Below are 13,832 nucleotides of genomic sequence, written 5' to 3'. Positions count from 1 at the left end.
TTTTGCCCGGGTCTGCTAAGGGCCGCAGAAGCAATAGGAACCTGATGGTGCCTTCTCTATCAGCAAACCCTCTGCGGCGACCACTGCCAAGAGATGTGGTCCGATAGCCCGGATATCAAGTAGATTGCTTGTTTGGGAATGCTTCCCCTAAGCAGAAAACGATCCGTGCCCTTTTCCGATCTGACCCTGGAGTGTGGCGCAGTTGGTCTTGCAACTCCGGCGCTTCGGCTTGTGGCGAGAAGGTCGACATCACTGTCACGGTCAACCTTTCTTCGCACCCCTCGGCTCCTGCAAGACAGGCAGGCGGGGAGCCGGGCTGACTGGATCCGGGTAGTTTGCGCTTCGCAAGGGTCCCGCAACCAAGGGGAGCCTCCGTCTCCGCTCACCTGTAGGTCACAGCTGTACTCCCTTAACAAACGCACGGGCACGTCCATTCAAGCCCCGACGCGAGGTCGCTTGGCGAGGGTGAGACCGTGATCCTAGGGTATACGGGGTTAGGGGCCCGAATGGACCACAGGGGCGCTCGACGGATTGCCCGGAGAACTTCGTCCCTCTGCTTAGCAGCGAGGTGAAGCCGCTTCGTTTCTTTCCCTGAACTACACTGGATGTGACTCCCTAGTCGTGCAGCACCTGTGCTAAAAGGAACGCAGCTGCATTCTCCCCCCCAGGTCAGGAGGAGATGACAGAGAGGTCGGAACGTTGAGCGTGCTGTCCATTTTCGTATTATTTACTCCCAGTGAGGGCAGAGCGCAATCAACCACTTAAGTAGCTAGCCGCGCACCGCACAGCCCTTGAGACTCCCGCGGTGAGACTGGAGCCGCTGCATCCGGACTAGGTTTGGTTAATGAAGAGACTTACATTCCACGGCCTCCAGCGTTTATTATTGTTCTTTTTTTGCTGTTCGCAATTCTTTCTGAGAACAGCGAGCATCCGGCGCATGATTGGTGAGGCACTACAGGGGCTCGGAGTCCGAACAGGCCCGTTCAAGGTTGAACAGTGTCCTTCCGTGTGACGCACTCTGTCAGCGTTGCGCCACGACTAGCTGCACAATTTCTTGCGACTGCAGTCAGTTGTCGCCCAAGAACTTACTGTGGTGCGTTTTCGCCAGAGCTTTGTCTCTTCCTTGGCCAGTGCCCTAATCCACCCTTGGCCCTCCTGCTCCGGCACGTTCTTTCTAGGCTTCTTTCTTTGCCGGACTAGGGCGCCGGACAGGCCTTGACGCGAAAAGCTGGTTTCTGACTGTGGAGAGAGTCTCCGGAACGAAAACCCATCAGTGGCTGTTTTGAAGACGCTCTCGAGCAGACGGAACCCGCAGCAGATTCGGATCACCGCAGCACCCCTAGGAGAGAGCGGCCCCCTTCTCACAGCCAGCCCCAGCTCGGTCTTTGTTCCCTTTGAGCATTAGCTGTAATTCCCACAGCCCATCACAATGCTCAATCCGGAGCACGCGAAGCTGTGTGACGGAGGCATCTGGCAATCGGCAGGCTCCGAGGACGGAGTGGCCGTCTGGCAAAAGCCCGACCGTTGCCCGTCCCCTGTACAAGGTAAGATGCCTTCTCTCGGGAAGCTTCAGACAGCCTTGTGCTTCCAGCTGTCTTCTTGGCCTCTCAGAGTTGCATGAGTCGTCTGGCATAGCAGAATTGGGAGGTCTTCTTGAACCGGGCGATCCCCACGGCGTACGTGTCGCTCCAAGTGGAACACGGATGCCAAACTCACTGATGATACTCGTAAGCAAAGTACAATGTAGCGGTGTGCATACAACTTGAGTAAGTGTGCGCGTCCAGGCCGTCATCCCTGTTGTCAACTGAATGCAGAGTAGAGAAAGTTAAGTGAATGTGCTCGGCCTATGTTTTGGGCGTGTTCCCTGCCAGCAGGACAACGGGCACAACTCGGACCGGACAAAGGGGCGCAGGCTTGCCTTCAAAGAAACTACTACCATTTCAGCAGTGAAGCCGCTTTTTGCACTCCATCTCCCCGGGGCGACGCTGCTGTTCCGCTATTCCTTCCTCCACGTGCGTACGGGTAAGTTACCGCCAGCGCACGCTGCTCAACTCCTCCAGATGAAGCGGGAAGCTGGAGCTCTGGTTGCATCTCTTAGTCAAATCTGAGTGGTAATGAAATAGCTCCTCTACCGCGTTCGGCACACTGCAATCCGGAGGGACACGGTCACCATTACCATCGACGAAGAGGGGCGGGCTTCTTTGTTATACCGATATTCGGCAATTTCAGGGTCCCGCCGGCCATAGCCAGAAGCTAGAGCTCTCAGGAGTATGCGTGTGAATGTACTCCGCTAGGTACGGAAAGGCCCGTTTTGTCCCTCCTTTGCCTGTGGATGCCGGGGCGAACGAGACTGTAAACCCGATGCTACAGGAGCAGGATAGCAACAGCGAGGCTGGTGACTCGCCGGAAGACGTCGAGAGGGAGACATTGATCAGGCAAATGTGTGAGACGTTGCTTGCCTCTGACACGTCTGACGACGGGTCTGGCGACGGCTCTGGCGGCCGGTCTCCCGACGGGTCTGGCGATGGGTCTCCCGACGGGTCTGGCGACGGGTCTCCCTACGGTTCTGGCGACGGGTCTCCGGACGTTACTGGCGACGGGTGTCTCGACAGTCCTAGCAACGGGTCTCCCGACGGGTCCGGCTACGGGTCTGGCGACTCTGTCACCAGCCGGCCCTCCAGTACGCGCTCCACTACCTGCCGGCTTCCTGAAGGTGCGATTCACTTTTGTCTTGTAGCGCCTGCTGGACTGAGAGTGCCCGACTTCGGCGCGTTTTGATCACAACAGTAAACCGCGCTGAGAACTGTCCTCCCCATAAGTCACCCGGCATGCAATAGCAATCAAGTCTCAAGGCGTATCCTATGCTCCGTTATATCCGTCTCACACGTAGAGACCTAACGACGGAAGCAAAGATTAGCCAAGAGTGTGCCTCAGCATTATTAGCCGGTTCTGAAAGTACCCTCTCACAGCCGCCAGCCTTCGGAGCTACTCAGTTTCACACACTACCTGGTCCACGTCCGTGCAGTTCGCCACCGTATTTATTTGGACGCCGGTCCAGTCCATCTACTACCCATAGTCGTCTCCGCAACTGGGCAATGGAGGGCAGAAGACATTTTTGATAGTCGGACGTCGTGCCGCAATTCTGTGAGAAATATGGACCGAGCCACTAGTCGTAGTGCCTGCCGTGTAGTCGCTGCTTCTGCCGGCCGCGTTGGATTGCACACTGACCTCGAAACAAAGAACCTCGTTGATGTAAAGGGTGTAGAACTGGTCCTGCTCGTTTTTCGCAGCACCTCGCTCCCTGAGAGTTTATGACTCGGACTTCATCTTGCTTGAACGAGCCCTGTTGACTCTCTACGACGATCAGATCATCCCGGCTGCTTTCAACCTCAGGGGACGCCTTCGAGAATTCGGCTGTTCCTCGACGGTGAAGAATAACTTCGTGAGTCCTTTTTTTTACGTAGCTGAGCTAGTAGGCTCTCCCTTGGGATGTCCTTTGCATACGTTGGACCAGTGGAACACGCTGTGTTACAAGGGTCGGTAATTTGGTATAGTTTTCACCATTAGTCCGCCTGCCAGACACGAAGATGGCGCTGTGGAGAAGTTTTTAGCCACACAGGATACACGCCGGATAGCGCGACAAGAGGGTGACAGAAAAAGGAGTACAGCTCGTGTTGCCGATGCTTGTGAAGCCGCACACGTTTCTAGAGCCCACAAACATCTGCTCCGTGTGGATGCTTTGTTCAGATGGCCCTGTACAGCATGTTTCCGAGCCTCTACCGGATTGAGTGGGTGCCGAGCCAGGGCGATCAATGTGTCTTTTTCGTCAATGACCCGCCGAATGCGAAGGGCTGGATTGACGCCAACGACGCGACTGATCCGTATCCAGCCACCATGTGGGCTGAATTCAGCACATTTCTGTACGAGAAATTCTTTCAAGCAGGAGTACCTAACGGAGTGGGAGGTGGCAGGTGAGTGACCGCAACAATACTGAGACAAAAGTTGGTACTGTTAAGCAAGAGGCAAGCTCGGAGTCGTGTACCAAGCGGTCTGCCGCATACAAAGCAAGGTTGGCATCACGCGGCAGGAGGCAACAGCACCAGTGCTACTTCAACAGTTCAGACGTCTGTCTTATGGAAAGTAGAGGTGGTTGTTACTGTTGTGACTCTGCATCATATCTGCGCCGTAGTCGAGAATTTGCAAGACCAGAAGGGTCCGAGGGATTCTAATGTGGTAGGCGGGTTTCGCGTTTCTTGGTGGTGTTTTTGGATTTTCAGATACGGCCTGTCAAAGTATCTCAAACAGTTGAACTTGCCGTTCTTCAAGAATTTCTCTCTTGGAAGGATCTCCCACGTGGTGCAGCTCGCCATTTCACAGAAATATCTGCTTGCGTACGAGGATAACGTCCTGAAGCCTGTGTCCGCGTGCGCCGTTTTTGCCAATGCCCTTCTGGTGAGCCAGCCTTGTCCCTTGAAGTTGGTGGGGTCCCCGGTTGTTCTCGATTCAGCAGGGACACTTCTGTTTCTGCCAGCTGCAGACTCCAGGTGTGCTGACTTCTGCGGATCCACATGATGAAAGCCTGGCACTCAGGAGCCCCTAGCCCAGGATCGGTCCGCTCAATGCTGCACGCGAGTCTGCCTTGGATTTCTGGTTGTTGTACTCAGGGATTGCCAGACGAGAAGCGACGCGGGAAGAAGTGTATCACAGATATTCGGGAAATCCAAGTCTGCATTCAGCATCTGCTTCAGCTTCACCCGGAAGGCTTCACTCTGTCGACTCTCAAGCGCAAACTCAAAGCTATGTGAGTGCATGGCCGAGTGAGGCCGGCCTTCCCCGAACTTTAGGTAGTACGGCATATCCTCCCATGTATTTGCCCTCGTTAATGCACGGCACACACCATGTCCACTCAATACTAACGGTCAGGCATAAGGGTTGTTTCCTTGTCTAGCGAAGCTTGCTCAGGCATGTACCTTCTTACAATGCTCACTAGGAGCTCCGGCTGTTTCTGCTTCTGCCTCGGAGTAGTCAGAAGGCAGCGGGACACAATATCTGGCTCTTCAACTAGTCAGCCTGTCCGCGACTAGAGCTTTCAAGAGAAGAGCACCAACGTCATGCTAGCATGGGCCGAGAGTCCGATTCAATGGTACTGTGAAAAGACGAGTGTGAGTTGCAGGAAAGGCTCTCCGGAGACGGTAGTGTCATCTGTGAGTGGCTTTGTGTTCAGATACGGTCGCGAGCTGTGCCAGACTGTCTTCCACTGCGCCAAGCTGATCGACTTGATGTTCCTACCCGAGATCCGAAAGGTGTGCCGGGTCGCCAAGGTACGCCACGAAACAGCTGCAGATGGGAAACGACGCCGAGCTGTTTCCCTCCCTGCCCTGCTCTCGCGGGGTGCTAGCTGAGAATGTAGTTTCTTTTTCTGGCGTCCACGCAGGCGTTTTCTTCTGGAGTAGCAAGCAACAGTTGTTTGGCCGGACGCACAACTAACACCGACCGTGTGGTAGGGATATTGCTTCCCCAGTGGTATGTATTAGCGCGCTCCGCTTTAGCATCGGCAGAAGTGATGTGACCAGCTGCTCGTACTCCTGCATCTAGACAAGAGCAGCACCTAGAACAATCCCAAGCGGTTTTCTTCTTTTGTCTGCGACGGGTGACCTCCTATCACGAGTACTCCGACGGGCTGTCTTCATTTTGTGCCTTATAGGACTCGCGACACATTAAGGTCCTCCCTCTTGAGCAAGACAAGTGTATCTACTCATTAAGTAACGCAGTTGCTGTCTCAAAGCCTCTTCTTCCGCCGCCGTGGACCGGGCCCGCTGGAGGTATGAACGGGAGGCCAGCCTGCGGAGGAGATGCAGTCCGAAGTTCTCCAGCTGTAAACGCACATGAGTGTTACATGACTAGGAAAGAGACAAATGGACTTAGCTGTCCACGAATGGAAAGCTACCGTCCCCAGCGGCTGCTTTGGTCTCGCAATGAGGTCCTATACGATGGACATTTTTCAGTAGGAAGTGTCCCAGTGGGACAAATCATGTAGTCAAAGGAATGACTAGCGCCAGCAAATCACCTTTTTCCTTGGAGTTACCGAGGAGATTGTCTTCTGTTGGGAGACATTTCAGAGTGTGGTGCGTGCCCCGGCTTGCCGTTATGGTACCATGTATAGCGGTGCAATGTTGGACCCACATGTGTAGCTCGTATACTGCGTTGCAGGGAGCGTACATGCCTAAGGTTGTAGGAGAGGCTTGCTCACACGAGCGGAAAATGCAAAGTGCAAAGTTGTTAATGTGGCATTTTGTGTTGAAGCGTCGAGTGCGTTTCGCTGAGAGAAGACACTGTCCCACGCTCTTGTTCCTGGATAGGCACTGTGTTGTCTCTGTTACAGAGACGTGTGTATGTACTGGCCGGGTGGCCCCACGTCGTTTGTGAAGAAGTCGTTCTTTTAGAGCGCGTTCGGGGCCGTCATGCAGCGTGGTGATACTTTTCTCAGTTCTGTGATGTGCTTTGTCTTTTTGTTTGTTCGTGACCAAACTCCTGGACATGATAACCTATATGTGTCCCGCTTTTGCGCGAAAGCATCTCTTATACGTAGCATGCTTGCAGTCATACTTTTGCCGCCACATGACAATGTGGCATAGCGTCCCAGCGTTGACGATCATTGCCGTACTCCGAGAACTGCCCTAGCGACGTCATGCGCAGATGGCCGGTCTCGTCAACCGTCACTGAACTGAAGAACTTCAAGACGCCGAACACAATGCTATTCGAGTGTTACTACCAGCACAGCGCGGCGCACCAAGTTGCGTACCTATCAGAAACACCATTCGATTCTTTTGGATTCACGGATCGTACGGGCGACAACTCAAACCCTCAATACAGTTGTGCGGGTGCTTAGTTCCGACCAGCCGTTACACGTATGGTCGCGTACAGTACACCAGGAGCAACCAACGAATGTCACACGAACAGGCGAGGAAGCTTCGCTGTTCATGCCCCGAGCACAGTCGGTTTCAGGAGCTATGAACTGGCCAAAGGAACAATGTCAGTGCCCCTTCAGTAGCCCATGGGCGCTAAAGAAGCTGGCTGTGTGTGCCTGTGAACGGCGCCGTGCGCGATGTATCGAGGCACCTCGGACAAAAGAAGGCAACAAACATGAACGCCAAGGAATGACTTGGGGGGTGGGGGCAATTGATCAGGTACATTCACTTGAAAGCCTAGAGCGGGTATCGACAGGCCAACCTGCTCGGGCCGTAGTACTGAAGGCATGGCAAAACCCCCACAGACTACCGCGGTACACCCAGAGGATCTCTGCTTGGAATGCAAAGGCCTCGCAATCTTCGTAGGCTCAGCACGGCGTCTACGAAGTAAACCCGGCAGTTATGGCGGACGGGCCGTAATCAAAGTGGCAAGATAAGTGTACGACGCTTGGCCGGTCCATGTGTGTGGCTGTACGTAACGACCTCCGGGCAAACGATCACGTCCGCGGCAGTGTTGGTGTACCGCGAATGAATGCTTTTTTTCAGCACACCATAACAAGTTCCCGGTGATATTTACTTGGAAAACCAATTAGCGCTTGAGTCCGTTGCCCGCAGCACACGCCTGGACTGAGCTGAAGCATATAGTGTGTGACTAGCAAGCGTTGCTCAATCTACCTGTGAAGGTACTACTTGGATCTCAAAAAAGTTGCATCCGCAGCTCAACCCGAAATTAGTGTTTTCTTCCTGTTCTTCCATGGGGGGGTTCAGGAGCCCTGTGTTAAGCAACGATACCTGACGAACACGCCAACACGTTTCTCTTACAGGTTTGGCCCGCTACGCAGGCAACAAGCTTCCGTAGCACGTCGACCCTCCCCACCGTCTCTGGACCTCCACTGTCCCTGGTTGAGTGAGGCAACTCTGAGGCTTTCCTTTTTTTTTTTCTTTCTCACAATGTGTTCCTCGTACAATACTCTGTGCAAACTTCTTCTTGACAGTAGGCTCCGCAAAACAAGAGCGGACACATCCGCAGTCCTTACGACTTCCGACACCCGCTTCATTTTCTTTTTCGAAGGCAGTTAGAACAGAAGCTTTCCTTGTGTGTGAGATTCTGCTTTCTTTTGACGAAACTCACGGTAAGTGGGAACCTGGGCAGAGAGGCGGGATAGAACTGAATTGGTTCCTACCTCTATTTTGAGTCGAGGTTTTCAAAAGAAACACCAACAAGTAAACTTCTATGCACACAGGTGTTGTTTGCTGCGCCCGCTTTGCTTCAAATCAGCAGGATTCAGCACTCATATAGAGAGAGGAAAGAGAGAGATATCTATCGAACGTATTGCGAATGGGCCGTGGTCGTTCACTTTCTTGCACGCAACACACATAAGTGAGCGTCGCTCACAAAATCTGCCGCGACAGCTCGTGTGAGAGGATGATCACTGACACGTGACTGTTTACTACCAGAGCCTATACACCAGGGGATTTCGAGTAGTTGTGTACTGCAGGTGGAGTTGACCGGACACTGTGAAAGAGACCGAGGCCCGCGACTAGTGAGTTCAAAGGCCATCTGCAACAAAAACACCCGAGCATAAAGGGTGAAACAACACGAGGAGATGCCTTGGACGACAGAAAGTCTGAGCACGTCGTTTGGTGTTTTTCTTCCGTTTCTTGATAGTTTTATGCGGCTTGAATGTTTTGATTTCCTCTGAACACACACCACCCCCCGAGGCGTCAGATCGTCTGTTAGGGTGCCTTGAATACTAACCCTCGACAGGGCTGGTCACTTCCGTGGTTGGCAAGGAGCAACCTCTGAAAGGAAGCTCACTTCACAGCTCTCTCTGTCTTTGTGAATCGCCGAGCAACTAGTCAGAATCAGGATATCCATCCTTTTTCCACTGAGATCATTTGTGAAGCCATCCATCACTGAAAGACCCGACCGGAGTATGACAACGGAACATCCTGCTGCTTGAGAAGTAGCCCTAGGTGTACATACAGTACACCTTGGATTGTGAGCAAAACAGGACCTTATTGATCTTTTGGGTAGTTTGTGTAAGGAACCATGACTCCAAAGGAAACGTTGTTCATCAGCAACCTGCCTGGGCAGCTTCCAAACGAATCTACCTGGATAGAAGAAACAAGAATGAAAAAGACTTTCTCCTTAAGACTTCTGTTCACGGACTGCTACTTTTACCCGAGCACCTATCCACAAGGATATCATTTCTTTCAAATCCCCGTGCTTTTTCGTTCTTCGTCTCTATTACCCAGCTGGTGGGGAAGGCAGCTCCGAATAAAGCAGCAACCATACAGCTAGCTTCATGTCTCTCACTAAAACAGCCGTGTGTCTCCATCACCCTCATCACCAATCCATCCTTGTTTACTTTGCCTTACTTTTCAAGAAGAAATTCAAAACGGAGAATACGAAGCCAAGCATGTTGACTTGCGGGTGAGAGGGTCGGAGGGAAGAGACACATACAGCTACCTGCCGCCCTGTCTCCGAGTATTTTGACGAGCACTCGACGTGCGCCTTCCTTATTATAAGCACTTGCATATAAACAGAATCCTGACCACGTCAAAACTGGAATAAAGACAAGGGAGAGAGCGAGCAAAACAGAAACAGAGAAAAAGAGGGACCTCACACATCAACATACGTCTGTGGTAAAGTCTGGGATGTTCACATCCGTCGTCGTTGACTTGCACTTCTTACTCCCATCTATTTTTGGCGTGACTTCTCGCTCATTTCAACATACACAAACCTGCCTGAGTTCTCTTTGCTATGAGGAAATAGAGCAAGACACCTCACTACTCAGCAGGAAAGGCGGCAGATTGAGACGTTGTTTTATCCTATCGGAGATCGAACCAAGAGAAAACTCTCCTCCTCAACATACCACAAGGACTATGATGTCTTCTCGGCTATCTTTCTTGAGAGGAGCCCCCCCCTATGCTCATTCGCTACATACATAAAGAAGGCATCGTCAGAACGACATTTTGTAGACGTCGTCAAAGACCACACTTATCCAAAGTCGTTGACTCTATGACGATAAAGCCACCTCTCACATAGCTCTCTCTTCTTATAGAAGATCAAATAGACACACCCTCCTCATACATACATCGATGCAGAAAAACAATCGGCATCTATGTGTATACAGTGTATCTCCCTAGAGAACTTCTACATAACAGTGGCTGGATGAATCCTTCGGTGTGTTAAGCGCTTCTAAAGAATCAGCTGGAAAGAGGGAGCTTTCTGCACTCGTCAGTTCGATCTTGTACCTGTTCCCCACAGAAGGAGACTTCGAAGATTTTGGTCTCGAAGCCTTTGTTCCTCCCGTAGAGATTTCTCCCTCGCTATGACCTCGCTGTGAGACAGACCAAGCACAGAACGAAATCGTTCCTTGTCAACTTTCCAGGCCTTTCCTCAACTGAAGATCTACCCATAGATATGTATGTAAAAAACCTTCAGAGGAGACAGCGAAATGAACGCAATAGAGAGCCCTCATGCCTAGCCCAAGAACTTCTCTCCCTCTTCACATTCTTGAAAAAGGGTGAAGTACCAACACCCCGAAAGACAATGATATTCAGACAGATTATATATATATATATATAGTATGTATCTATATATGTGTATGTATCTATATATGTATATACATCCATGAACATAGATATATATCTGTAGACATATGGACATCAGTCGTCCCCATGCATGCATCAATGTAGAGAGGAGGTATAGAGAGAAGGTCCGTATGTCATGGTATAAACAGAGAAGGGTCGTACGACTGTGTATGAAGGGTAGAATGTGAAGCTTTACATCCTCAACCCCTTAGCGTGACGGGCAAGGAGATATATCAACAATACATACAGACATTAATAGAACGAGTGCAATCTTCATCCATATGTATGTGTGGATATTTACATATACCTTGAGAAGAAGGAACCACATTTGTATAGAATAGATCCCGGCAAAACTCATCTGACCAAAGGAATCATCATCGAGAGGCTACACCACACAAGAAAACGAGGAAAGAAAGTAGACCAACGCGACAAGAAAGGAGAGATTGAATACATCGAAGCAAGAGAACGCAAGATAAAGCGGTTGTCTAGACTAACTAGGTTAGGGTGAGAAGAGGTGCTCTACAGAATGCCGATGAGCCCTGCGACGGACCAAGAATGGACGAAGAAAAAGAAAAAGACGTCAAGAGTTTGACGATAAAAACCTTCTGTCTATGATAAGATCGTAGCTTCTCTTCCTTCAAACATATCTACTGAGCTTTAGAGAAGCCGGAGAGAGAGAAGAATGGACTAGAAAGAGAAGAGATGGAGAAAATCTGCTAGTTATCTCGCCTACCGTCGTTCTTAGATTGTTTGGAGCTCCTAACCTCGTACGGACTTGCGATGATCATCTGATCTGTCTTGATTAGTCCCATCTAAAGTGATTGACTAGCTTCCTCCCGTCTCTTCAAGTGAGAAGGATGGATCAAGTACAAACACTCAACCACATAGGAGTCCTGTACTGTATGTACACTCCAAAAGCACTAGTCTTGATCTCTCTTTACCTAAATCTCACTATCCTGTCTCCTGTCAAGCCTTCTCTTTCAATCTCTCTCTCACTCTCTTCTTTCCTTTTCCTTTTTTTTCTTCTCTTTCATTGCGAATTGAAGGGACCTCTATAAATCACCTTCTTCTACTTCCGCTCCTCCCTCCCCTCAGAGACTACAGAGCTAATGCTGTCTTGAAATCCCACAAACACACACAGACAGACAAGCTATACATCATGACTATCATCATGTCCACTCACCTCAATTTTAAGGGTCGTTTCTTTCTCACAAGACGCCTCTCTTCTTCTACTCGAAGACTCCCTCGCGCTTGTTCTTCTTCTTCCTCTCTTGAACGTTGCGTGGATATGAGAGAAGTTAGACGGGAAGTTGGTAGAGTAAATGATGTAAGAGAAGCACCCTTCTTACCGCTACTGCGAGTGCGCCCTCCTCCACGACTGCTACTGTTACAACTGGTCGTTCTCGAACATCCAGCAGAGACATTTGAAGGAGCATATGGACCTCGTAATCCTATTGAACTATCTACTCTATGACCTACAACGTTACACGCATGCATGGGGAAAGAAAGAGCCCTTACAGATAGGAAAAAGACAAGCGAATTCAGAAGTGAAGGAACATAACAAGCACGATGAAGATGATCAGAGGTGAAGCACATACATATGAACGAAGAGAAAACACAGCAAACCATGTATTTGAAACAACACCTAAATATACATATACACATACACAAAGAGATACATTTATATAGATAGGATACATATATGTGATATGTGTACAAAGAAGACAAGTACTGTATAAGAGAGAGAGAGAAAGACAACATGGGGGACAGGTGCCTTTCTAGAAGGGAAGTGGTCATGCATGTCTATAGATAGAAGAAGTATAGACAATTCACACGTAGAAAAAAGATCGGCATTGCATGCGTGCGTAATGCATAGACATACAAAGACCTGATACCCAGTTTGCATGTGTCTTATTCCATAGAATATACAGTAGACACATACAGAAATAGATACACACAGAAAGATATTCTTGTATGTAGGTGAGGAGATAAGAATAGTCGTAGTGATAGTTGTAATGGTCGTGATAGAAGGGAGAAAACTCACAAGAGTCCCTCTGAGCTTTTAGATGAAGGAGAGACCTTGTGAAGAAAACAACGATCTGGAGGGGGAGGTTCCTCATGCTCTTCATATTCACTCTCTCACACTGCAGGTAGACATGTATGTATCTATGCAGATATACATACATGTATCTATGAACAATAGAGGGACAGTTTCCACGTAGGTGCCTCACTTCGTTGAAGATCGACATGGAATAATTTGACAAGACAAGACATCTAAAGCTGTCCTCGTCTCGATCTTCGAAAAGACTTTCTCGAACGAGTGTTTCATGCAGGGGACAGGAATTGAAAGAAGAAGAAAAAGATAGAAGAGATGTGATTTGTAGACTTACACTTGAGAGGAATAGCGAGGTAAGATCGATCAGACACTGTTACTTCATGATCTCCTCCCTATGAAAAGAAGCAAATGGAGCACTTCACATACACTAGAAGATTACTTCTCAAAGACTTTCCGACGTCCATACACTCGACATAAGCATGCAGGCAAGAGGTCTGCCCCATGAAAAAACACTCACCACATGCGACACATCTATGTATAGAGGCTGAAACACAAATACATACCGACGTAGCTATGGAGATACATATATATATAGAGAGAGAGAGAGCTAGATATCTATCGCTCTTTATGAATATATATTTGTATTCATAGAGAGCGATAGATAGGTGGACAGACATGTGCAGTAGTGTCTCCAAAGAAGTTGATACTCTCCCTGACAACACTTGCTTCTCCTAGTAAAAAGAAGACAATTTGTACGTTGCATGAATCTCTCCTTCTTTCTCCTTCCCCTCTGATCGTTGCCATTTCTGTGCGATGATACGACGAACAAGAAATTTCCTCGAGTCCTTCCAGGGCCTCACGATGAAGCACGAGAAGAAACGGAAAAAGAATGAAATTTCTTGAGGAAATCCAACCAAGTGGAAGATCAAGGATACTCTGTCCTATCAGCTAGCTATGCTTACCATTCCCCTCCTCTCTTCATGCATGCATGCATGTAGACAAGAGAAACGATAGCTCCAGGAAGAAAGATCGAAGGTGATCCGTGAAAAGTGTTTCTCTTTACATCTGTATCTACTCCTGTGTAGGACAGAAAGTCCAAGAAACTGGGGGCTAAGAAAGAGTGTGATACCGTAAGATACTGATTAAGCTTGCAGGTGTAGGCATGGTATTTACCCTGAAGAAATAGTGAACATACAGGCAGATATCAT

At 49.6% G+C, this 13,832-nt stretch overlaps 2 protein-coding genes across 2 annotated transcripts in view; one reads left to right on the top strand and one right to left on the bottom strand.

The window, feature by feature from the left end:
- Window positions 1-2,270: 2,270 nt before the first annotated feature.
- Window positions 2,271-6,037, top strand: CSUI_005363 (ost-hth associated domain protein; the record flags this gene model as incomplete). Its single annotated transcript, XM_068065539.1, has 8 exons — window positions 2,271-2,276; window positions 2,305-2,713; window positions 3,291-3,442; window positions 3,748-3,971; window positions 4,278-4,452; window positions 4,665-4,801; window positions 5,225-5,321; window positions 5,705-6,037. 8 exons carry the CDS (start codon window positions 2,271-2,273, stop codon window positions 6,035-6,037), a joined length of 1,533 nt encoding a protein of 510 aa, XP_067922486.1.
- Window positions 6,038-8,112: 2,075 nt separating this feature from the next.
- Window positions 8,113-13,832, bottom strand: part of CSUI_005362 (uncharacterized protein) — a 15,310-nt gene continuing 9,590 nt past the window's right edge. The window contains exons 9-13 of the mRNA XM_068065538.1: window positions 12,959-13,016; window positions 11,752-12,043; window positions 10,230-10,315; window positions 9,351-9,537; window positions 8,113-8,529 (exon numbers count right to left, since the gene is read on the bottom strand). The gene's annotated coding sequence lies outside the window, so the exon portion shown is untranslated. The remainder of the gene's footprint in view (window positions 8,530-9,350; window positions 9,538-10,229; window positions 10,316-11,751; window positions 12,044-12,958; window positions 13,017-13,832) is intronic.

The sequence above is a fragment of the Cystoisospora suis genome (genome assembly GCF_002600585.1).
Source record: "Cystoisospora suis strain Wien I chromosome Unknown contig_2597, whole genome shotgun sequence".
NCBI classification, from domain to species: domain Eukaryota; phylum Apicomplexa; class Conoidasida; order Eucoccidiorida; family Sarcocystidae; genus Cystoisospora; species Cystoisospora suis.
The sequence above is the reverse complement of the archived record's forward strand: the minus strand, read 5'-3'. Positions and strand labels throughout refer to the sequence as shown.